Source organism: Macrotis lagotis, chromosome 5, assembly GCF_037893015.1.
Source record: "Macrotis lagotis isolate mMagLag1 chromosome 5, bilby.v1.9.chrom.fasta, whole genome shotgun sequence".
NCBI classification, from domain to species: domain Eukaryota; kingdom Metazoa; phylum Chordata; class Mammalia; order Peramelemorphia; family Peramelidae; genus Macrotis; species Macrotis lagotis.
Genome location: NC_133662.1, coordinates 211,748,054 through 211,774,896, shown reverse-complemented (window position 1 = coordinate 211,774,896; position 26,843 = coordinate 211,748,054). Strand labels below are relative to the sequence as shown.

At 36.4% G+C, this 26,843-nt stretch overlaps 1 protein-coding gene across 1 annotated transcript in view; it reads right to left on the bottom strand.

Moving 5' to 3' along the window:
• Positions 1-2,997: 2,997 nt before the first annotated feature.
• Positions 2,998-26,843, bottom strand: part of FNDC7 (fibronectin type III domain containing 7) — a 30,506-nt gene continuing 6,660 nt past the window's right edge. The window contains 10 exon segments of the mRNA XM_074190073.1: positions 2,998-3,146; positions 4,745-4,774; positions 6,716-6,976; positions 8,622-8,876; positions 11,534-11,788; positions 12,944-13,201; positions 16,223-16,477; positions 18,678-18,935; positions 22,550-22,810; positions 25,215-25,469. Of these exon segments, the coding sequence (XP_074046174.1) occupies positions 3,079-3,146; positions 4,745-4,774; positions 6,716-6,976; positions 8,622-8,876; positions 11,534-11,788; positions 12,944-13,201; positions 16,223-16,477; positions 18,678-18,935; positions 22,550-22,810; positions 25,215-25,469 (2,156 nt within the window). The 3' untranslated portion in view covers positions 2,998-3,078.

The following is a 26,843-nucleotide window of genomic DNA, read 5'->3' as shown; positions in this document are numbered from 1 at the left end:
CATAGTTATTGAGAGTGACCTACATGAAGATCCAGCTAAAGACCAAGAATAAATAATTAGACACATAGGAGAAGAATTAGCATAGAGTAGTGTCAATGAAAATCTAGAGAAAAGAGAATATTAAAGATAAGAGAGTGATGAAGTGTATCAGAATTCCCAAATTGCTTTAGGATGGTATCTTCAAAACGAAACCTTTCCCATTCCTACCAGCAGCTAGAACCTTCCCTTTCACCCTCAAACTATGTTACCTATATTTTGGGTACTCCTACATATGTATCTGCTTTCTCTTCAGGTGAATTGTATGCTCATTGAAAGTAGGAACTATTTTGCTTTTGCTTCTGTATCTCTAGTACCATGACTGTCAAATAATAGTACTTGTTGGTTGATTGAAACACATATATTTTTATAAGCAAATTGTGCGTGCAGGCATGATCTATATATAATATGTATATATATATATTCAACTTCTCAAGGTCCAGAGATTGTATAATTGTTATTCTATAATTGTAATCATTATATGAACATGGAGACAAAAACTCTTTGTGGTACCCAACAATTTTTGTATTATTTTATATGTTATTGTCCTTCTTAAATAAAAAAAAATACTGAACTGATAGCAGTTCTTGTGTGGTTAAACAGGCTACAAATTTATTCCGGCAGAAAATTTGTGAAGTGTGTGATTTGATTAGCATCTGAAATCATTCTCAGAAAACTCTGCCACTATTTGAGATACTGACTGAAGACCTTCCTTTTTTGGGAAATCTTTCCCCAAGAAGAAAAATTAATTCCTTACAGACTAGAAGGTCCATCAGCTTCTGAGTCTTTGCCAACAATGGACACTTAAGAAGCCGTTCCCATGAATCCTTAACATGTCTCTTCCTCCTTTTCACTTTATTCCTCTCTGGCCTTTACTCCTAAATCTCCATCTGCCATAGCAGACCCTATCACCTTAGGAAGTCTTTCAATTCCTGGCTTTCTCTCATTAAAAGTATACTTTGTCCCTTGGCCCCTTACTCTGATTGGTTCATTCCTCCCAAAATCTCCACTTTAAGGAACTTGCCCAGACTGCCATATTTTTAATTCATCTCTTTTTGCCATGACTCTTCCCCATGATTCACCTCTCCCACATGATTTATCTTTTTATGTATTGTCTTTCTCCATTAAGATCCTAATTTGGAATTACACCAAAGAGCAATAAAACTGTGCATACCCTTTGATCCCGATACTAGGTTTATATCCTAAAGAGATAGGGGGAAAGGGTATAAAAACCCCCACATGAGCAAAAAAATTTTAGCAGCTCTTTTCATGGTAGCAAAGAATTGGAAATTAAGGGGATGCCCATCAACTGGGGAATGACTGAACAAGTTTTGGTATATGAATGTTAGGTAGTACTATTGTTCTATAAGAAATCGTGAGCAGTAGGACTTTAGAGAAGCATGGAAAGAATTACATGGAAAGAATTTCATGAACTGATGCTGAGTGAAATGAGCAGAACCAGAATATTACATACACTAACAACATGAGGTAATGATAAACTATGATAGATTTGTTCATTTTAGCAGAACAATAATCAAAGATAATTCTAAAAGGCTTGTGATGGAAAAATACCATCTATATCCAGAGAATGAATTGTGGAGTTTAAATGAAGATCAAAGTTTACTATCTTCAATTTTTAAAAGTTGTTGTATGTATTATATCTTTTTGTCCACACTAATTTTTTTTTCTTCCATCTGGGTTTGAGTCTTCTTTCACAACATGATTACTATGAATCTATGTTTAGCGTAATTACACATGTAGAGTCTATATTTGGTTGCTTTCTGTTGGGGGGCAAAAATGATAGGTAACAACTATGCATGTTGTTGCATGTTGTTGGAAAACAAATAAAGAATAATTTTTATATATTTAAAAAAAGAATGTAAACTTCTTTAGAGGCTTTATTTTTGCTTAGATTTAAATTCTCAGATACTTAAAGCAGTGCTTGATTTATTATAATAAGTGTATAATAAATTTTCATTGAATTGACTGGGCACCCTGCTTGTGATAATAAAGAACGGATGCTTAGATAGCCCATTGATCTTTATGCCTCATTACAAAACATTGCAGTGTGGAACAATAAATTGGGGACAGTAGATCATCTATAATGTAAAGATGCTCACATTAATCGATTTCTTTGCATGACTTTGACTTGCAGACAGATAAGGTCTTATAGGGAATTGAGTGAAAGAGCTGAAGAAGTTGGTGGGAGGGTTGGATTTCCCAGTTCCAGAGAAAGTTAGGGCATACTTTACAATCCTTTGATATGGTCCAAAACATTGGTTTCAAGCTCACATTTTGAATCTGAAGTTTATAGCACTGACATTTTCATGGTTACCATACTACCATTTATAGTTTTGTCTTCCCGTATCTTTTCCTCCTCCCTCCCTCTCTCTTCTTTCCTCCCTCCCTCCCATCCTCTCTCTCTCTCTCTCTCTCTCTCTCTCTCTCTCTCTCTCTCTCTCTCTCTCTCTCTCTCTCTCTCTCCCCTTTCTCTCTGTCTCCTGTCCCTCTGTTTCTTTCTCTCTCTGTCTCTTTCTGTATCTCTGTCTGTTTCTCTGTCTCTGTCTCTCTCAATCTCTCTGTCTCTCTCCTCCCCCCTTGCCCCCACAAACATATAAAGGTGTGGAAAAAAGGCGGGGAAAGAGTTGCCTAATGTACATTGGAAGGCTGGGAACAGTCCAGTGCTGTAGGTTAGATCTTGTTCTATACATTGCTACTGGTCCAGCTTCCTAAAGAATCATTGATTTTTTTTTGACTGGGTTCTCTCCAAAACTTCTACAGTGGATCTTCTTGATTGCATGAAATTGCTCAAGGAATTGGGCTTGTTAAAAGAAAGGTGGAGTTGAAGTTTTCATCTAAGGAGGAAAGAACAGAGTATTGTTTTCCTCCACTGCTTCTTTTCTTTAGCTTTCATCTTCTTATAAATCATTTACAATTCTAAAATCAAACATAAGACATTCTGCAAAGAAAGAACACAAAAGTTTTTTTAAATAGCCCATTTGCACCCTAACTCCACAACTTCATTCCAACTACTTACTTGTTTTACTGAATCATTGTTTTCACCCAGAATTTGGTATATTATTCTGCATTTCTTTTTCCTCTGAAAATCACTGAATAAAAGATATAGAAAACAAGAGGGTAGCAATTAGCTAAAAGCAATAGCTAGATAGTAGTGTTTCTTTTTCAATATCCTTTGAATCGCCACTTTTTGGTTTAAAAAATATAGTTTTTTTCCCCCTAGAACTCCATAGCAAATGAACAGGAAATGGAAGCTGGTGGAACAATTCAATCTTTCAGGAGGGATTGGATCAGCAGAATGTATTGTACCAGGGTTAATAGGAGTTCCCCTTCTCCATTCTTTCCAATCTATTTTTCCTCTGAAGAATTCTATATTTAGCTGATTTCAGAGGAGTTAGATTAGGAAAAATGTGAATTTGAATCATGGTGTCATGGTCAATAATGTCTTCCTTTTTTCTCTAGGTCATATCTTTGGTCCTTGTGGTCTCTCCCTTTTTTAGGCTAGATCCTTTCAGAATCTTCATTTGTAGGAGGATGCCCAGGCCAGTCATGCCCCTTATTCCTTTCCAGCCCCTAAGCCTGACTTTCTGGACCCTTTCACCAGGTTCTTTCATCTTTTCTCTCCTATCCCCTCATCAGCTTCCTTTTATATGTGTGTGTGTGTATACACACATATGTGTATGTTCATAGATAATATATGCATATGTGTGCTATATATGTACACAAATATGCAAGTTTTTGTATAGGTGTGAGAAATGTATGGTGTTAGTCTTCACAGGGTGTGGAGGGGAGCCCTTAGAGAATCCATTACAAAGGGGGAATGGCCCAGCCAATCAAAAGACTGGAAGAGTTTTCCTAATCCCATTCCAGGGATACCAAACCCCAAACTGGTTCTCGGGTTCTCAACGGGTCAAGAGTGACCTAGAGATCTTGACCTAATGCTACTGAGTTTGTGCAATTAGGTAATTGAATATTAACCCACACACCCCCTGCGACAATTGGGGTTCATTAGCATATCATGCATTATATGATGTGTGTGGGGGATCATATTAGGGGCATGTCATGGAATGGGTGGACCTCTTAGATTGTAACTATGAACATCCAAGAGGGAGGGGAAAGAGTTTCTGAAGACCATAAATTACCTGACTTTGAAGACTAATTCTTGCTTTACCCCTAGGTGAAGTACCCATACCTTGTAAGGTGTATCTTGCAAGATTCAAGAATAAAATGTACAATTTTCTCTCACTTTAGCAGGTTTTTCTTTTTATTCATTTATAACAATAGGTTTTGTGATTTTGATGAGTTATGGTAGCTTCACCAACTTAAAATACAACTAGCCTTAAAAAGTTGCCTAGGGGTCAGCTAGGGGACTGTTAGGTGGCAGCAATGGATAGAGCACCAGTCCTAGAGTCAGGAGGACCTGAATTCAAATTCAACCTCAGACACTTAATATTTGCTTAGTTGTGTGAATTTGGGCAAGTCACTTACCCCCAATGCCTTGCAAAAACAACAAAAAAGTTGCCTAGTCTCAGATTGGTTAAGAAATCTTCCCCCCTAGTCACATAACTATTATCAGAGACAGGTTTTGAATTTGGGTCTTCCTGACTCCAAACAGTGCTCCAGCTACCACACCATGGTGGTTATATCAATATAGACACACACATTTTAAAAATTAGTGATTGGGACTTACCCATTCCTACTGAACTGCCAGAGCAGGTGACTATAATAAATAAAAATGCATAAAAGTTTAAATGGATACAAACAAATTTAAGTTGATGACATAAATCATTGAACAATTTTACTTAATTTAATCAACAGTACAGGGAAATAAAAACAATCACATGAATGAAGTAGATCGGCACATAAGGGGGTAGGGAGAACAGGCCCAGACATTTAAGATATGTCCTTAAATTTGTGGGAATTTGCATTGTTTTGCAATCTGTACTGCAAAATGGTTTGGTGTTTGTTTTTTTTCTTCTCAAAGGGGGAAGAAGAGGAGAGGGAACTGGTGGTATGTTGAGGTTAGGGTGGAAAGAAGAAAAAATGGATTTTTGTTGATTGAAAAAATGTAATTAAAAATTAAAATCATATTCTTATAAGGAAAATACTAAATATTTGATTACCTGGCAACTACTGGTAGTTTAACTTTCATGTCACATTGGTTCCTTAACTTTTGACTGGGAAGGGAACTATGAATTTCACCAATTAATCAGAAAATCTAAAACTCTTTAGAGTAGGAAGGAACTTCATGGGTCATCTATTCCTACCTGAATGTGTAAGAGAAACCCTACCATAACATCTCCAATGAGTATATTGAGGTTTCCAGTGACAAGGAACTCATTATCTTTAAGGAACATTCCATTCACTTTAGGACAGTTCTAATTTAGTTTTGGGGATAGGGAGGCCATGATCTAGAGTCTAGATAGAAGCTAATTTGTTTATCACCACATCCTATTTCTTTTACTTTTTTGAAAGCAACTGATGTCAAAGTGACTTGCCCAGGGTCACACCGATAGTGTCTAAGGCCAAATTTGAATTAAGGCCCTCCTAATTCTAGGGCTGATGCTCTATCCACTGAGTTACCTTATAAATTCGTCCCTTATAATTTTGACATTGTTGTTGTTTGCTCTTCATTCTCAAAGAAGACCATGACATAACATGAGGTAAGGGTAAGTGAATTTTTTCACTATTTGTTTTTCTGACAACTCAAGAGAGAATGGTAGTTCCTTTATCCCTTCCTTCCTTCAATCAATGAAGAATTATCAAAATGGGTACAGAGCTCTGTGCTAGATAGAGCAGATACAAAGTTGTCAATCCCCATATTTTGTGATCATGTTTTGAAATCTCTCTTTTCATCCCTCAACCAGGCCTATTCTCCCCATTCTCATCTTCCATTAGTTCTGAGGGTATATAAAAATCATTCCTCCAATTTTAAAACAAAATTAATTATAATTTTCCAAATTATATAACTCATTTTGAGTATGGATGAGTAAGGGAAGTGAAGGGGCGTCACAAAATTAAATATGGAGAAGATATTGAGACACCAAGCTACAAAAGGAGGCTTACTTGAAACTTGTTATAGCTGAAAATTGAAAACAATGCTTCATGGTGAATAGAATTCCAAAGACTTGTGTTTAGATCCTACCTCTGATAGTTACTAAGGGTGAGACTATGAGCAAATCACTTAATTTTTCTAAACCAAGACAGATAGTGTAGTATAATGGCTAAAGAGTGGGCATATCGAGCTAGGAAGACCTAAGTTCAAGTTTCACCTACAACGAAAACTGACTAAAACCCTGAGCAAGCGATTTAACCTCTCTATGCTATGGGTAACTCTCTAAGAAACAAGTTGCTGACCTGCATTGGGAGGAGGGAGCTTCCTTACTCTGAAGTTCTCTATATAAATGCAACCATGTTCAGTCTTGGACCTAACCAGAACAGACCCAATCCCTAATATTTACCTCTTTGGGGAATGGTGATGCTCACAAGATATATGCTCATGTATCCCTTTGTAAGCCTTCAAGTTATTTATAAATATCATCATCATCATCATTATTATTATTATTACTCTCGCCTATCCATAACCTTTTCAAATAGCAAATAAATTTATTTTCAATGAATCCTGGTTTCCAGGATTGACATAGAAGTGGTCTCAGTTTACCTGAATATATTTTTTGAGGGCAGAAGGTAAGTTTTGATCCCATTTCATCAACTGGAGACACCATGACTGTATACACATCCCCACAGGGTATCTCAGTGATGTCACAGTAACTAAGTGCAGAGTTTGGTGTACAAGTAAAAACGCCTTTAGATCCATAAAGTTCTGCCCTGTAGTTTGCAGACCCTACAGAGGCACGCCAGCAGATCTGAATTCCATTATTGCCCAATCGATATAATTTCACCCCTAAAGGGCAGCAGGCACCTGAAAAATAAAGTATGAATCAAAATTATTATTATTGTTATTGTTATTTATTATTATTATTATAAAATAAAAGTTGCCTGACCATTTAACTTCTATATGACCTTGGCCAACCCAAGAAACAAAATATAACTTCTAAAAAGTAGCCACAAGGGTAGAGCAGTTAAATCCCAAGATAAATATAGTTTATATGTTGTATCTGTGACATCATGGTGGGGTCAAAAGATCTCTGGGTTTGGAATGAGAGCATTTGTACTTCAATCTTAATCAGCTCTGATGCTTAGTGTCAAGGAGGAAAGAGAAGAGAAGGGAATTAACTTTTATATAAAGCACCTACTACTATGTGAGAAGGGCTTTACAATTATTATCTCATTTGATCCTCACAATCATGCCAGGAGATATTATCTCCATTTTACTGTTGAGGAAACTGAGGCAGAAAGAGGTTAAATGATGAGGTCACTTAGTTAAAAAGTGTCTGAAGCTGTATTTGCACTTAGATATTCTTGAGTCTAGACCCAGTGGCTATCCCTGCACTAATTTCTGCTTAACATACTCAACAACCATTTATTAAGAGGCTAAACTCTGAACTGAGTTAGACACTAGAAAAAGAAATAGAAAAATGAAACAATTCCTGCTGTTCAACAGCCCACATTTTACTGATAGGATAGAGGTCTAAAGCATGTACATGAGGAAGTAAATACAAAGTAATACAGAAAGAATTATTTCAAGAGAGATAGTACTAACAATTGGGAAAAATCAGGAAAGGTTAGATGAAAAAGGGGGCACCCAAACTGAGCTTTGAAAGAAGTTGAGTTGTATACAGAGACAATGAAAAGACTGAAAGACTCTAATTTCCCTGATCCTATTTCCTCATTTGAAATATGAAGGAATTGGACTAGGTGACCTCTAAGGTTCCTTCCAATGTTTTATGAACCTGTGTATTGTTAAAATATTTTCCCTTCAGGATTAAAATATGAAGGCATGTCCAGGGCAATTAATTTATTAATTTCCAACAGAATGCCTTTGAAGCTTCAGAGCTGAGGATTAAAAAAATTGCAAACAGGGGCAGCTAGGGTGGCATAGTGGATAAAGCACCGGCCTTGGAGTCAGGAGTACCTGGGTTCAAATCCGGTCTCAGACACTTAATAACTACCTAGCTGTGTGGCCTTGGACAAGCCACTTAACCCCATTTGCCTTGCAAAAAACCTAAGAAAAAATTGAAGACAAAAAAAATAGACATTTTAGATTTTAAATAATTTATAATGCAATGTACATGATAGAGATGTGGCATACAGTTTATATATATATATATATATATATATATATATATACATTATAAATACATATCTATTAAAGAGAAAGGGGTTTCTCCCTCCCCTTTTATACATATACATATATATGTTATATATACACATACATAAACACACATACACATATAATATAAACATATATACATATATAATATATATAATAATATATATATATACCTCTAATAGAAGACAAGCTTCTTGTAGTCAGGAATTATTTCATTTTTGTTTTTTGATCTTCAAGGCCTGGTACATATTGTAAAGGCCTATTGAAAGAATGAACAGATAGGCTCTTCATTGATTCAAATGCAATTTACTATCAGATTTTAGTAAATACTTACTGGAAGAATAATCTTGGTAAGTGCAAAAAGCAGTCAGTCCTGTAGCACTGATAGCTTTCAGAGTCACTGTGTAATCGATGCCACAGCTGATGCATCCTAGGATGCAGTGATTTTGTAGAGTATGACACTTAGACTGTCCTTTGTGAGACTCTAAAATTGTCACATAGGTGTGTGCCCCAGTCCCAATAGTCCAGCTTACATTGGCCACAGACTGGGTGATTTGAATTACTGTCAGATCTGCTGGGCAGCATGGCACTTCAAAATGAAACACAAAGAGAGAATAACTTGATTCCACGTTCATTAAGTTATCTTTTAAAACTATCAGTAGGGGCAGCTAGATGGTGCAGTGGATAGAGCACCAGCCCTGGAGTCAGGAGAACCTGAGTTCAAAGCCAGCCTCAAACACTTTAAAATTGCCTAGCTGTGTGACCTTGGGCAAGTCACTTAACCCCATTGCCAAAAAATAAATAAAATTTTTAAAAAAGCTGTCAGTGATTGAGTTCATGCTTCCTATCTTAAACTCAAAATGTTCCAGACAGAACTCATTATCTCTCTGCTTGAGCTCATCTCTACACTTAGGTTCCCTGTTTTAATTGAGGATACCTCCATCTTTCCAGTTTCCTAGATTTGAAATTTCAGAATCATCTTGAACTCTTCTGACTCATTAACTACACCCTTCCCAACCAATAAAAAAAATCAATTAACAAGTCTTGTAGATTTTATCTTCCCAATATTTTTTTGTTTGCATCTGTCCCTTTTTCTATTCACATTGCTATCACCCTATCTTAACACTTTCTCTATTCACATTGCCACTTTATCATCTAGCTTAACCCTTTGTCATCCTTTTCCTGGATTATTGAATATTGAAATAGTCTCTCTCTCTTTTTTTTTTTTAGAGTTTTACAAGGAAATGGGGTTAAGTGGCTTGCCCAAGGCCACACAGCTAGGTAATTATTAGGTGTCTGAGGTCAGATTTGAACTCAGGTACTTCTGACTCCAGGGCTGGTGCTCTATCCACTGCTCCACCTAGCTGCCCCAATTGAAATAGTCTCTTAATTGGTCCTTCAGTTTTCAGTTTCAACCCTCATCAATTCGTCAATCCTATAATGTATAACTGTATAATCAACCATATATTATATAACTACTAAATTGATATTCTGTCCAAGATTCTGGGGAAGGGGCAGCTGGTTGGTGAAATGGATGGAGCATTGGCCTTGAAGTCAGGAGAATGGGAGTTTGAATCCAGCCTCAGACTCTTGTCACTTACTGTGTGACCTTGGGCAAGTCATTTAACCTGATTGCCTCACATCTAGCACCATCTTCAGTGTCCTGATTCATGTCTGGCCATTGGATCCAGATGGCTCTGAAGGATAAAGTGAGGCTGGGGACTTAGCACAACTCCCCTCACTCAAATCCAATTCATGTACTTGTCATGGTATCTTCTCCCTGATGTCATGGTCTTCTTCGAGAATAAAAGACAAACGCTATTCCCTCCAAATGAGTTTGATCTTGCTCAGTCTCAATTCTAGGCTTCTGTTTCATACCCTGGCCTCAACCTATTTTCCCATATTGATTTCACTTTACTCACATACTTGATATTCATATCTTGACATTCTTTCTCCCAAGTTTATTTATAGGCTTCTCACATTCTAAAAACTCTCTAAAGAACTTTTCTTTCTTTCTTTTTTTTTTGGCAAGGCAATGGCGTTAAGTGACCTGCCTAAGGTCACACAGCTAAGTATTACTTATCTGAGGTTGGATTTGAACTCAGATCCTCCTGACTCCAGGGCAGGTGCTCTATCCACTGCTGCCACCAAGTTACCCCATCCCCAGAACTTTTCAAGGTTTAGTTCAGTTCTCCCTTTGCTACCTGAAGCCTGGCTTATCCCAGCAGCTGCTAGTGTTCTCCCAATCTTCATCCTGAAATTATTTTCACTTACTTTCTATATGTATTGCATTAAGTTAACAATGAACAAATCTTTCTCCAAAAAATGTAAACTCCCTGAGGACTTTGATGATCTTGTTATTACCTTTACCTCCAGTTCCCAGCACAATATTTTACACACAACAGATTAATAAATGCTTGTTGAATTTAATTATGTATCTTGAATTTTAAAATTGGCTAGTCAATTTTTTTCCTTTTCATATGCTCTGATGCACTGATCCATTCACAAATTTAAAAAAGTACAAAAAAATGTTTTCTGATAAGTAGGATATTTGTCAAATTTCCTGACCTATTTGATTAGATTTTTCTTCATGTAATGCCTTACAATTATATACAACCATACATACAAAAATGTGCACTCGTATACATATATATTAATCTTTCTCATTTAAAAAGCCAATGAACTATGCAGTTCCTTATCATAATGTGATATTCTTTTAGTCATTTAAGATATTAATAGACATTTATAGATCTCAATTATTTAGGGACTTAAGGAAGCTTTGATTTACTCTCCCCATCTTTATTTTGGTGCTTTTTCCATACATTTTATGACTGGTTGACACTTTTGGAAATCAGATGGATGAGGGTAGGGAAGTGAAGTGAAGTGGAAACTAGAATCATCCCACTTTATACTTGATAATAGGTCTTGTAAAATGTGTAGAAAAGGAAAAGATAAGAATTATTGGATAAAATAGATGGATTTCAATTATATACATATTCCTCTAATACTCTTTAGTGTTGGTAAGAATTTATAGTGTAGATATGTTTACTAATTGAAAATAATTTTTCCCCTAAGAGAATAGGGCTCTTGAAATGTTTTGTGAGTGATTTATTTATGCTCCATTTCCCACAGCTCATTCTTTTGCATGGTATTGAGAATGGAAAACAACAACAAAACACAAATCTTAAGACAAATCATTATAATTTCTATCAAATTCAACTTGCAATTTGATTTTTGCTAACATACCTGTTTCTAAAGGCATGGTGTAGCTTGGCAAACTCTGTCCTGCTTCCGTTTGTGCCACAACACTGATGGAAAAAATGGATCCACAGGGCAGATCGGCTATTGTACAGAATTCTCCAGAGCTTGTGCAGTAGTAGAGCCCAGCCTCCCCTTTGGCAGTTACTATATAAGTGGCTTCATCATTATTGGCTTGCCAATGCACATTAATGATGGGGAAAGTATCCTTGGACACATTTTTTATTTCTGGACTGCAAGGAGCTGAGAGAATTTGGGTTATTTACTAAACTAGCATATGACAAAGCAGAGGTAGGAATTTTCTGGATTAAGTATCACAAATCACACCTAATGCAAGAAGCTGAATATGGGCAAGTGTAGACAGTACCACTGGAGAGTGGATAATACTTGGATAACATGATCATATCCAAGTATTAAAATGTTAAGCTTGAGGCCATGATATTTAGTTTATGTAGAATTGTACTAGCTTGAAAGTCTAGGAGCTTCTTGAACGCTTTTCTTCTCTCCCCTTAAAAACCCAACCTTTAGATCATTTTAAAAGCTTAATGTTTTAACCTTCATGGTATTAAAACTGAGTTAGGCAATCTATTAATGACATAAGTAGCCCGAGTAGCATCATATCAATTATTGGTGGCACTTTTCAGTCCCTATCATAGCCACATTCTTGTTTCTCTTTTCTTCTCTTTCTCCTCCTTTCCTTTTCATCCCTTTCTTCTCTTTTTTTTATTTCTCTTCTAGCACTTAGTACAGGGTCTTGCAGTAGATCCTTGATAAAAGTTCAATGAATTAATTGAATGTCTTTCCCTTTTCTCCTCCTTTATGAAGTCTTAGTTCTACCTCAAAGAGCTATTAGATGCATCAAGTGAGATTATGAATATAAATCATTTTGTAATTCTTAAAGGTCAAGAAAAAGGCCAACTGTCATCATTATCATAATTATTTTTATTAGTTCACTCAGTGCCTTTGTTGTGGCATGGAAATGGTATTGAGATCTCAAAGGCAATAACACAAATTCTGTCTGTACCTACAATGTTAGAAAGAGTCTGCATAATAACTCAGTGTCAGACTGGATGTTTATCATCATACTACCATCTTATCTAAGTTCAGAGATGCTCAATAAGATGACCTTAGAGTCATGAGTATTTTTTCCCACACAAACTCTCAAAGGCCATCTACCTGTGTCTTAAAATGGCTTTGAATTGAATCACAGGTCTTTGACATATCAAAGTAATCATCATCACCACCATTATCTGCACCAATAGGATTCATTTTGCACATAAACATTATTTTTTAAAAAAATACTGGTTCCTTTGCTAAAGGATAAATTTATATGGGTAAATGAAACTCAATCTTTCCTTTGAAACCATTAGAGGATTTGGAATAGAAGCTATACAGTACCTGTTGTCACACACTGGGGAGCACAAGAGGTATTGCTTCCCCTGATTTCACTGAAAGAATAGACAGTGACATTGTACACAGTGTCACACTGTAAGGAAGAAAGGGTGCAAGCAGTAGCAGTGTCATTGCATTCGATTACATGGCTCCCATCTACAGCTTTTGTTGCATACATTTCAGCACCACGGACAGGAGACCAGACCAGTTCAGCCGTATCACTGGACACAAACACTGGGCTGATGTCATTAGGACAGCAAGGAGCTAAAGGGGATGAGTACAGAAGGTAACAGTCAGTAAAATTTGTCATGAACAATGATGGCCAATATGAGACATTATGCTAGAGTGAAACTATGCTATTAAGAATCAAAAGTTATAGCTTATATTTATTATTTTAGATTACCTAGTCTCTTTTATGATTATTTATCTTTTATTATTTAGTTGAATCATTAATCATTAATCTTTTATGATCTTAGTCTCTGCGATTGATACATTGTGGTCTTTGTTTTGCTTTCCATAAAATGGAAATAATACCTGTGATATACTTAACTAAATAAGATATTATAAATTATTTAAAAAATCCAATTATTTGTCCCAAAAGTCATTGTTTAGCTTTTATAAGCCTGTATTTTTGTAGCAGAGGGAGTACTAATCTCCTTCTCCTTTTTTTATCCTCATCATTCCTTCCAAATGTCAAGCTAGTCAAAAAAGAAGATATTATTATCTGAATAAATCCTGGGAAAACCCTAAAGATTTTCACTGAAGATTTTTGGTTAAAAATTCAACTCTGTGACTCTATTCATGGAAAAGTCCAGAATTTCTCTAGAAATTTCCCTTAACCTTTACAAAACTTATTGACCCATTAATGTCCAATTCAAGACATCTTCCCTGATTGCCCTAGCATACATTGATTTCTTCTTTGTTATATGTAATGGGGATAAACTAGGAGCATTTCTAATAAAATTAGGGGTGCCTATTATCACCACTACTATAGTATTAGTATTAGTATAGTATAGTATTAATATAGTATTAGAAATGCTAGCTTTAGCAATAAGGGAAGAAAAAGAAATTGAAGGAATTAGAATCGGCAATGAGGAAGCAAAACTATAGTACCCTTAGAAATCCCTAGAAAATCAACTAAAAACATCTTGAAATATTTAACAACTTCAACAAAGTAGGAGGATATAAAATAAACCCACATAAATCATTGACATTTCTATATATGAACAAGAAAGTCTAAGGGCAAGAGATAGAAAAAGAAATTCCATTTAAAGTAACTATAGACAGCATAAAATACTTGGGAATCTACCTCCAAAGACATAAAACGCAGAAATTATATGAACACATTTGCAAAATACTCTTCACACAAATGAAGTCAGAGCTAAACAATTGAAAAAACATCAATTACTCATGATTAAGTTGAGCTAATATAATAAAAATGATAATTCTATCCAAATTAAATTACTTATTCAGTTCTATACCAATCAAACTATCAAAAAACTATTTCACAGAGCTGGAAAAAAAATAGTAACAAAGTTCTTCTGGAACAACAAAAGGTCAAGAATATCAAGGGAAATGATGAAAAAAAATATACAAAGGAAGTGACCTAGCGGTACCAGATCTAAAATTATACTCTAATATGCTTTCCTTTAAGATTTTTTTTTTGCAAGGCAAATGGGGTTAAGTGGCTTGCCCAAGGCCACACAGCTAGGTAATTATTAAGTGTCTGAGACCAGATTTGAACCCAGGTACTCCTGACTCCAAGGCCGGTGCTTTATCCACTATGCCACCTAGCCACCCAAAAATTATACTCTAAAACAGAAGTCATCACAATTGCCTGAATCTGGTTAGATTACAATAGGTACAAAAGAAACTGTACTAATGACTATCATATTCTACTAGTCAAACCCAAAGACATTAACTTCTGAGATAAGAACTCAATATTTGACAGAAATACTGGGAAAACTGGAAAATAGTATGGATTTCTTCTTTGAATGACTACAATCCTTAGTCTCTTATTATGTTATTTCAATTAAACAGGTTTCAATTAAGTAACTTGAATGTAAGATATTGTATAAACACTATAGATGTTATAAAGGTAAACAAAACATTTATCTTGCCTTTAAGAAACTCTTTTTAAGAGGAAAGATGAGACATGTACTCAACAAAATTCTATATAATAAAAAAGTGATCCGTATAAAAGGAAACAGATAATGTATTATGTGAGCATTTCTGGTAGGAGGGACCAGGAAAATTTGCTAGGAGGATGTGATGTTTAATTTGGTTTTGCAGGATTCCCAAGATTTCATCATGGGAGATGTGCTGAGTAGGGAAAGATGATGAAAAGTAAGAGAAGGAGGAAGAAAGACCAGAGTGTTCAGGAGGTCCCATAATTCAATTTCCTAGAGTACATGGTGGAAGCTGAGGGGTCCTATACAGTCTAGCAATGAGTTATCCTTATTGAGAAGCTGTTGGAGGGAAGCATTAGAGATTTAGCCACTAAAAATTCAAATGAAGAAGGCATCATTGCCCAAGGATCCTGAGTTCCCTCAACTGACTAGACAATAATTCTCTGGAAAGCAATGAGTGGAAAAGCACCAGGGATTCCTGTTTGGTCCTAAGGGGAATGGCTGATAGAAAAGTGTGAATATAAGCAATTTAATTATTTTCTTGGAAGTCAGAGATTTGTATTGGATTAACTAGATTTGCAGACCTACTGTCTACCTGACAGATGTTTTGACATATTTGATTTTATTTCTTTTGCTTCTATGGATGAAAAAAGAACAATACACTGAGAAACTATGCCTATGTGATCGATTCCACTCTTCTAAGCTAAAGTGACTTTGTTAAACACAGCCTAAAGAGAAGCCTATAAAGCTTCGCTAGTGGTAAGGAGCTGAGCCAAAAATTAGTTGGATAAATCAACACTGACCATAAAACCTAGACTAATATATCACCCAAAAAGGGGCTGGATCTAGAGGGTAAAAGTAATCAGATTTTGGAGAACCATAAAAAAGCTGGGCATTTTCCCTGTGGATCATGTGGTGTTGAGTGGCACATGTTACCATTAAGAGGAGTTGGAGATTTTCACACCTGATCCTTTTTATTGAATTACACAATAAATCCAATTCTAGAGTATCACTGATAGTCAAATTTTTCACTCTCTATTCAACTCCATTGAATAGTACTAAGTCAATTCTGTGGGGAAATAAATGATCTGTGGTGTTTTCATGTCTGGTGAATCCTTACCCCCCCACCCCTGGGTAGGTATCCCATGCTGTTTACCTGTTGTGTAGTTGAACACATCACCCAAAGGGCTCTGCCCTGCCTCATTGTAGGCAAAGACACTAATGAAGTATGTGAAGCCACAATCAGATGGGAAACTGCATTGGGTCAATGATGTGTTACAATGCACCTCCAAACCATCATCACTTTTCACAAAGGCCACATAATAATCTCCAAGCTCAACATCAGACCATGACACAGACAAATGGCCAGGATTGTCTTCTTGGATTGAGATGCTTCTGGGTGCACAAGCAACTAGGAAAACATTTAAAGACAGAGAGATGTTATCTACTTCTTTGCCATGGCATAGATTATCATAACATCTCAAGATGTCAACTATTTGAGTTGTATTACAGACCAGGTTTAGTAAATTGTATTGTAAAGAGTGGCAATATATTGTAAATCAGTATTAGAAGAGATTCCTGAGAACCCAACAGGGGGATTTCGGGACCCACTGCAATAAAAATCTAATGAACTATCTATCCAGATTTTTTTTAGATGGGAAGAGGGGAGGTACATCAAATATTACTTGAAATCCAGCCATTCTTTCAAAATCCTACTCAGGCACCTCCTGATGCCTTCTCTGATCCTCCTGATGCTTTCTCTGATCTTCCTGTTTCCCCTGGCAAAAAAGACTTTTCCTTCCTCAAACTACTCACAGCACTTTGCTTAAATCTCTTTTGTGCATACTTATCACTCTCCATTGTATTTATCTCACTTTGTCCTAAAATAGTTATTTGAGCAAGTATATCTTCCCTCCTCCCACAACCAATACACCCATACCAACACCACTGGATTGCATGTTTCCTAATTTCAAGTTGTTAATAGTGTCCGTCTTCATGTTCCTAGGACTTGCACTCTGTAAATTCTTAAATGTTTGTTGAATTAATGCTTCCTTGCTAGGGAAATTGCCCTATTAATATGTAAAAATGCCCTATAACTAACAAAATTTCATTTACTTTTAGTAACATTTGAGCTTGAGACTCTGCATTAAACTGGTCACTCTCCTCCCAACACTCTCCAGTTTGGTTTTTTGAATCTTATTTAAATTTGTTGTATTGGATTTTTGCCTGAACCAAAAAATGAGGCAAATCTAGATTGTGTTTAAAGAAGAAAGTGAAAAGAAAATATGACTGTATAAAAAGCCTCTGAATAAGGAAAAAATTTCTACTTTCTGGTCCCCAGGTGGCACAACAGATAGCAGCTGGCATGATCTATTTTCTGTAGCTTCTGGAATTAATCTTAGAAAGAAAAGCAAGATACTATCCATAATGGACAGACAAGAGATCTAGTGTGATAAATTTTACTCAACAGTAATCAGGAAAAGTGATGTATTGTTTTTAATGATGTGGGAATTTCTAGTAAATAATTCATAACAAACCACATTGGAAATAGAAGTAGCTATTGTTTTTTGTTATGTCTGGTTTTTAGTAATGCCTTATACAGCATCATCATGGAATAAAATATTCTGTATAGATGAATTTTCCAAGCAACTTAAGTATTGCCCTTTTAAATCCCCCAGATTATTTTAATTCTAACTTTTTCTTTAAGGATGTTTTTCTTTCTATTTATATTATTGGTATAGCCTTCAAGAATTCAGAATCATTTCCATGTTATTATGAAACATCATAGTAGGTTTTTAGTATTTGGTTTTTATTTGTATAAAAAGCAATTTAAAATTTTTTAAAAATATTTTATTAAATTATTAATTGATTATTAAATTAAAATACAAATAATAAATATTAAAATATATTTTAAAATAGAAATATAGAAATATTCCAATATGTACAGACTTTTAGAACTTTGTTTCCTAATAGTTGGAGTTATCCTAAAATACAATTTGCCCTGGAAGATAGGTTTTCCCTTCACTGGAAATCTTCAAGCAAAGATTAGATGACTTTTTAGAAAGGATAGAGAGGGTATTCCTTTTCAAACATGGGAGGTCCCTCCAACTCTGAAATTCTGTGATGCAAAGCCCATTATTTTAAATTAGGAAATTATTCTTATAAATCCCAGTTCTAGGCAAACTGAATTCTGTGTTAAGGAGGATCAGACACTGTCCCTGGTGTCTCAGAACCTGGGTTTAAATCTCATTTTTTATGTTTCTTACTATCTGTGCCCCAGTTTCTTCATCTGTAAAATGAAAGGAGTGAACTAGGTGACTGCTGAGGTTCCTTCAATCTCTAAATCTATAATTTTATGAATAATTGGCTGTTATTGGTAGAATCAAAACTGTGCTATAGCTTGGGCAAAAGTATTGAAATACTTTTCAATTTCACCAAAATTCTCTCCTATTACCTATATCTCTTTACTTTGTGCCCTTTAGAATGGACTTCACATTCTAATGGTAGTCTGACCCCATTTCATAAATTGCTTCTTCTAGTGTTTGGGGCTCAAGATCTTTGGAGTATTCTAGTCTTCCCAACCCATAATGAGCATGCCATATTTTACATACCAGTCTTTAAGTTCACCGTTGCTGTTGAGTGACTAGACCCAGCATCATTACTTGCTAAAATGGAAAGGGCATACTCAGTTCCACACTGGAGAGCAGAAATTGTGCAGGCAGTAGATGAGGTACTACAATTCAGCTTTGAAGCCTCACTGGAGGCTATCACAGTATAACTGAAAGCTCCTTCCGTTGGCGTCCATGAAACAGTTGCCTTTCGAGTCCCGCTATCAAAAGAGACTTGAATGTCTGCAGGGGCATGAGGACCTAGATGGGTTTTTTTTGGAGAAACAAATTTGTTAAGATGTGTCACATTCCATCAAGGATCAATGTAAGTTTTAGTAGTTCTTCAGGACCTAGCCCAGGGGTGATGGGACAGGACTATTCTCCTACTACTAGGAGTGCAGAAGATAATGGATCACTAAGCTGTGATGTTCACGTGACCATAATGACTTTGACATAAGTATGAGAGCTTGGGAGCAGGGGGCCACCAGGTTGTCTAAAGAAACCTAAACTGGCCCAGGTCAGAAAGCAAATAGGTCAAAGATCCTGTGCTAATCAATAATGGGATCAGGGCTATTACTACTGCGTGAGTTTCTCCCTTGGGTGAAATGGAGAGACCTAGTCTTAAAAAATGGGCAACTAGGTGGAGTAGGAGATAGAGTAAGGACCTGACGTCAGGAAGACTCATCTTTGTGAGTTCAAATCTGGCTTCATCCTAGCTATGTGATCCTAGACAAGTCATTTAACCCTGTTTATCTAAGTTTCCTCATCTATAAAATGAGCTGGAGAAGGAAATGATAAAACAAATTCTTTGCCAAGAAAAACCTCAAGAAGGATCACAAAGAATTGGACATGACTGAAAAACAACAGTTTTAAAATATATATTAAGCAGGGAAGCTAGGTGGAACAGTGGAGAGATCACTGGCCTTGGAGTCAGGAGGACCTGGGTTCAAATCTCACCTCAGACACTTAATAATTACTTAGCTGTGTGGTCTTGGGCAAGTCACTTAACCCCATTGCCTTGCAAAAACAAAAAAAATTAATATATACATACACATAAACACACACACACACACACACACACATACGTAATTAGCCACCAACCTCCATGATTAGCTCCCTCCCCAGGTCTCAGAGACCAGGTTTCTGAATTCCAGCAAAATTTTACCTTGCTGAACAGAACCAAGAGAACATTGTACACATTAACAACAACGTTGTGAGTTGATCAATCTTGATGAATGTACCTCCTTCAGCAGTTCAGAGAGCTAGGCAACCCTAGGAGACCTGCTAAGGATAATGCTATCCACATCCAGAAGAAAAACAAAAGCAAAACAAAACCAAAAAACTTTACAGAATCTGAATGAACATTACATTCACTTTTTAGAAACTTCCCTTATGTTTTTCTTTTTATATCATTGTTTTCTTTCTTTTCCCCTTAATCCTAATTCCTCATACAGAAAATGACTAATCTGTAAACATGTTAAACACAAATGTTTTTACACAATATTCACCAATCTGGTAGCCACTGAGAGGGGGAGGTGGGAAGGGAGGGAGGAAGGAAATTATGTAACTTAAAAATACACATAAGCATGTGGATGAATGTTGAAAAACTTTCAAAACATGTAATTGGAAACATAAAATAATAACAAAACAAAACATTTTTACTTTGCTATGAAAATTGGGGTAAGTCACATAACTTCCGAATCCTCATTTGTAAAATGGATAGAATACTACCTGTTCTAATTATTTGTGGTTGAGAATATCAAATTAAAGGATGGTCTCCTAAGTTATTTTGCAAAGTGAAAACACAGTACAAGTTATTGTTGAAAAGCAGATTTGTTCAAAGGTTGTTTACTGCCTCAGAGAAACTAGTTAAAGAAACAATTTTAAGTCTTAAGAATCTCTGACAATTGCCAAAAACTGGATTCAGGTTTCCTGAGTCCTAATTCTGACTCTGCTATTAATTAGAGGTGTGCTCTTAGATAAATTATTTTACCTGTCTGGGAGTCAGTTTCCTCATCTGTAAATAATGGATTCAGACCAAAATGTCTATAGGATTCTGTGTTTATTGCTCTCCTGCCCAAAGATTATATGAGTAATACTCTGGTGATAATACTGATGATAGGATATGAAAATCATAGTCTTATTCCTGAAGGAATACAAGCAGGTACTTACCATTTTGACCCAATGGCCAACCTCCAATCAAAAGAATTTAATTTTCAACTTTCCTAGAGGGCAGTTTCTCATCCTCTCATCAACCTAATGTACCACTCGATGACTACCAAGTGATAAAAATAAACTTCAAAAGACTCCAAAACATGCCTTCTCTTTGCTTTGATGTCTTTCAAGTAAGCCATGTAAGTTATTTTGTAGTTGCCAAAAGTCACTCTCACATGAACTATAAATGCATACATATGATTTCCTAAACTGTGTTAGAGTTTTCAATAGTTCCAGCTGTCAAACAATTGAAAATTATACAACTCATACTTTTCCCCCTGAGAATACAAAAATAAAATAAAATAAAATGGGAAATAAAGAATAAACTCCTTTAAAATTATTATTATTTCTTTATTAGATCTTCCCTTGGTATCCACAAAGAATCTCTTATATGTATATGTGTGTGTGTTTTATATATATACATATATATGCAGAGTGATATCATTGAAAAAGTTATAGATGGGATTGATTGATAGGCCATGTCTATTCACAATAATCTTTCTTATCATATTCAATAACTATTCCAAAACTTACAAGGAAGCTCCAAGAATGCTGATTATGTGATAATAAATGGATAATAAATTCAATCTAACAATTACAGTGTACTCAGGTTATTCTGAACATGTCTAATTCTCCTAAAATAGAGGTGCCCTTGAAGGACTTTTGGAACATGAAGGCTGTTGCATTCCCTACAATGTGGGTGGAGGCAGCTTTCTGTGATTGGTTGCCTGAGTCTTTAAAATTAGATTTAAAAATCTTATTTACTGAGTCCCAAGGGTGAAAATCCGAATTTAGTCACAGCATGAGCATTATGAACTGAACTGGTTAGATGGGAAGGCCTCATCTTCCCCTGTTCTCTCTCTTTTTCCCCCCCAGCCCTGTGAAATCAGCCTGGGGATGATTATTCCTGTTCTGTGTTTTTGTTCTCCTCTGTTTTAGGTGTTGGAGGTGATTCCTGGACCTGGGAAATCAAGCTATGGAAACATTGGAGCCAGATTGTAGGTGGGGTAGTGCAAACAGTCAGCCTGGCACAGAATGACTGGATAGCCAGGGTGCCCAGGACTTAAGCCCCAGAGAAAGTTTGGACTTGGAACTGGAATTATGCTCTATAGAAACTAATCTAAGCAATGAACTTAATCTTCCCCTCCCCAGAAACTGAGATGGTGAAAGGGAAAGAAGGAGGACGTTGGGGTATTTGTAATATTTATACATATTAATAAATTTAATAAATATTTGTAACTTTAACTTTTGAGTCAATATTTCTTTATAAAAGTTAATCTGACTGTTAATGGCTAATGAAACTGGGAGCATCCTCTCTTCTTAATGGAACACTAACAATGAAGGCTGGAGCCATGTGCTGAGAGCCTAGACACCTCCCTCCCATCCAATCTACTAAAAGGCATAAGGGATCTTTGGAGCAGGAAGAAGATTCTTTTAGAGTCTTCAGGTGGTGAAGACCAGGGTGGTCTCTGTTACATGTAGGCACTCATTCTCTTTTACTTGTTCTTAGAAATTACTAGTTATATTATGCTGAACTAAAGAATATTTTTTTCATTTCAATATGCATCTTTTTGCAGACTTTTGAGTTCCAATTTTTCCTACTACCTTCCCTTCCCTCCTGCCTCCCCATGGCAAGCATGGCATTTCTTTAAAGAACTTACTTGTTCTCTGATTGTAAGTAGAATCATCTCCAGGAATCCCATTAGCATTCCATGCATAAGCCTTTATGGTATAAAGTGTTCCTGCATCCAGACTGGTGAAGGTCAGAGAGGTATTGGTGGTATTCTCTTTCCACATTCTACCCAAGCCATTGGAACGCATGATAGACACAGAGAATCCAACTGCCATGGACACAGCTTTCCACTGTACCAGGATAGAGTCAGAACTGGGAGAACTTACGTCCAAGACAGGAGCAGCCAAGACTGAAAAGGTAGAAAACAATTTACCTCCTCTGACACTTAGACATACACATTACCAAATGTAGCACAATGCAAACTGAAAATAAAAAGCAAATAACCGTGGGATGATGATTTACATTGCCAAGGAATTCTCTGCTTTAAAGAAAAGATTCATGGGCGGCTAGGTGGCATAGTGGATAAAGCACTGGCCTTGGAGTCAGGAGTACCTGGGTTCAAATCCGGTCTCAGACACTTAATAATTACCTAGCTGTGTGGCCTTGGGCAAGCCACTTAACCCCATTTGCCTTGCAAAAACCTAAAAAAAAAAAAAAGATTCATAGGAGGATTCTTTCAAATAGTAACTCCCTTAGCTTATCTAGGCAATTTTGTACAGATTATTAACAATTCTCTTGGGATCTTGTTAAGAGAGAAATTATAAATATTAGGAACCTCAGATAGTTATGAGTCAGAAATGAAAACTGAAGTATCTGGAATTTGAAGGGAGGCACAATGAATAGAATACCCAACAGGGAGTTAGGAAGACTTATCTTCCAATCTGGTCTCAGACTTTACTAGTTGTAGAACCCTGGGCAAGTCACTTCCCCTGTTTGTCTCGGTTTTCTTACATATAAAATGAGCTGCTACTCCAGTATCTTGGCCAATAAAACCCCAAATGGGATCACAAAGAGTGACTGAAAAATGACTGAACAATGGTGGAATGAACAATAATGGAATTCAAATATAAGTCAATGATAAAATATAATTTGACTTAGAAACAACTTTTCAAGAACACAAATTCCCTATCAAGATGCCCTAATTTATTGCCACCCAAAGTCAGTAAGAATGGCATGCATTTTGATATGTGACATAACACAAAATTCCAACCACCCATCCACTATATTCACCAATGTTCACTGGGGATGTGGATAAGTGGGAAGGATCAGTGATTTCATTATACACAGGTAACTTCTAGTGTGGGAAGTGATTTTGCCAGTTGAAGAAGACTGTAACCTTCTCTAACTTGGAAGATAGTCAAGAAGCTACAGGACTCCAATAGAACTTTGATGACTTGCACAGGGTCATGCAGTTTTGGATCAGAAGTGGGATTGGACCCCAGGTCTTCCTGACACCAATTAAAAATATTTCCCTAATTTAAGGAGTCTGATACTTCTTAAGAAAGTCTCTCTGCGGAGAGCAAAGCAATCCATAGTCATATGAAAATTTGCTCTAAATCATTATTTATTAGAGAAATGCGAATTAAAGCATCTCTGAGGTACCACCTCACACCTCTCAGACTGGCCAATATGACAAGAAAAGACAATGATCATTGTTGGAGGGGTTGTGGGAAATCTGGGACACTAAATACATTGTTAGTGGAGCTGTGAACTCATCCAACCTTTCTGAAGAGCAGTCTGGAATATGCCCAAAAGGCAACAAAAATGTGCATACCTTTTGATCCAGCAACACCACTACTGGGCCTATACCCTGAAGAGATGATGAAAAAGGGTAAAAACATCATTTGTACAAAAATATTCACAGCAACCCTGTTTGTGGTGGCAAAGAATTGGAAATCAAGTAAATGTCCTTCAATTGGGGAATGGCTGAACAAACTGTGGTATATGTATGTCATGGAACACTATTGTTCTATTAGAAACCAGGAGGGATGGGAATTCAGGGAAGCCTGGAGGGATTTGCATGAACTGATGCTGAGCGAGATGAGCAGAACCAGAAAAACACTGTACACCCTAACAGCTACATGGGGGTGATGATCAATCTTGATGGACTTGCTCATTCCATCAATGCAACAATCAGGAACAATTTGGGGCTGTGTGCAATGGAGAATACCATCTGTATGCAGAGAAAGAACTGTGGAGTTTGAACAAAGACCAAGGATTATTACCTTTAATTTAGGGGGGGAAAAACTGATATCTGATTGTCTGATCTTGTTATTTCTTTTACTTTATTTTCTTCCTTAAGGATATGATTTCTCTTTCATCACAATCAATTTGGATCAATATCTATAACATGGAAACAATGTAAAGACGGGCAAATTGCCTTCTGTGGTGGGTAGGAGGAGGAAAGTAAGATTAAGGGAAAAATTGTAAAACTCAAAATAAATGAAATCTTTTAAAAATTAATCTTGAATATAATCTTTACTTATAACTGGAAAAGCAAATAAATAAAAATGTTTAAAAAATAAATTGAGTTTGATTTGAGGAAAAAAAAGTCCCTCTGTTCCAAAATGGTCTAATTTTGATAACTGCATGTGACATTAAGTTACATTTTTTCCCCAAATAAATCTAACTTTACAAACACTACTATTTTTCATAATTCTTCTATGCCCTATTTCTCAGACCCTTGATCTGTACCAAATTGTAATGCATATTGGCAATACCAGGTCCCAGACAAGCTCATGTTGGTTAGTTACCTGTCTTTGCCTTCTTGGGAGGTGATGCTTGGCTTTTCCCACCAGCATTAACTGATCTGATAGTGATTTTATACATGGTAGCTGCCTTCAACCCTGAGACTGTGCCTGGTGAATTGGTGACTATTGTTTCAATGAAAGATTCTCCATCTTGGGCTGTGAGAAGGTAACTGGTAGCTCCTGGCACAGGTGCCCATTCCACAGTGATGCTGTTGCTAAGTTTGGAATAAGCTTGTTCAATAATGGGTATTTCTGGAGCTAAAAACAAACCAATAGTCAAATATTGTATTAGTAAAGATATTGACAATAACCACCTCTCCCACCCCTTTTGCCTTTAGAATGCATTTATTCTCATTTTAACCTTAGATTCTCCTTATCAGTTAGGTGATGCATTGGATAGAGCACTAGACCTGGAGTGAAAAGGATGAGTTCAAATTAAACCCAGCTATATGACCCTGGGAAAGTCCCTTAACCTCCATCTGCTTTGGTTTCCTCAACTTTAAAAGAAAGATAATAATAGCCCCTACCTCCCAAGGTTGGGGCTCCTTCCCCTTCCCCCATTCTTTCTGCTCTTAGCCATCTTCCATCAGAACCCTTGGATCTCCTTAGGTGAACTTCCCAGGTCTCTGAGTCACTTCTCTGTCATCCCTTCACCACACTAAAAACGAAGTTTTACTCCATCCTTTTTCCCCTTTGCATGTGTTGTCTTCTCTCTTTAGCATGCAAACTCCTTTAAGGGCAAGGACTGTCTTGCTTATTCATGCATTCCCAAAGCTATGGCAGTGTTTGGCATTGAGTAAGCTCTTAATAAATGCTTTATCTGTCTATCCATCTCTTAGATGACAACAGAGAAAAAAACACATCTGGAAAGTGTAAAGGCAGTACTAGAGTAGAGAGGTGTTGACAGTCATTTGAATTGGATTTGGAGTGGGGCTGGGAGGAAGGAAGAAGTATGTGAAATATTCCCTTTATAATTTTCCCTTTGAAAAGAATTTTAAAAGGATTGGAAAGTAGGGAGGAGACAGGGAGAAAGGCAAGATCAACAGTTTTTTTGTTTGTCTGTGGGAGTTAGGTGTACATTGGGAATTGGTCTGATTGACTTTGCGGTAACCCACTGGAACATTCTGCCTCCAATTTAAAATCATGGTCTTTTAGACCTGAAATTATTTAGTACAACATTGTCATTTTATAAAAAGGGAAACTAATGAATCTTTTAAAATAAGGGCTCTTCCTTGTCCCACAACTTTGCTGTGGTTGCCTTCTCTTCTAAGTATATAATGACTCATCTGTGAAAAAAAAAAGAGATAATTTTCTAAAACCTCAAATTCTTCTGTTCCTGTTCACAGATAACCATTTCTTTCCGCACAAAAGCCTAGGGACTTGGCAGTTTCTCAAGAATAATAATTCTATAAAGATGAACAATATCTCCACTGTGTGATAGCCAAGCATTCTTTCAACATTATGCAGGTATGTTTTCCTCTTGCCATCTCTTAAAAAATTATGGCTGTGATTCTGTTGGCAGAGGAGGCCCTACATTGAAGACAGTGTAATATAGAAGGGTACATACTCACTGGACAGAGACTTAGGAGATATGGGGACTAGTCCTGCCTCCACACTCCATAGATGTGTATC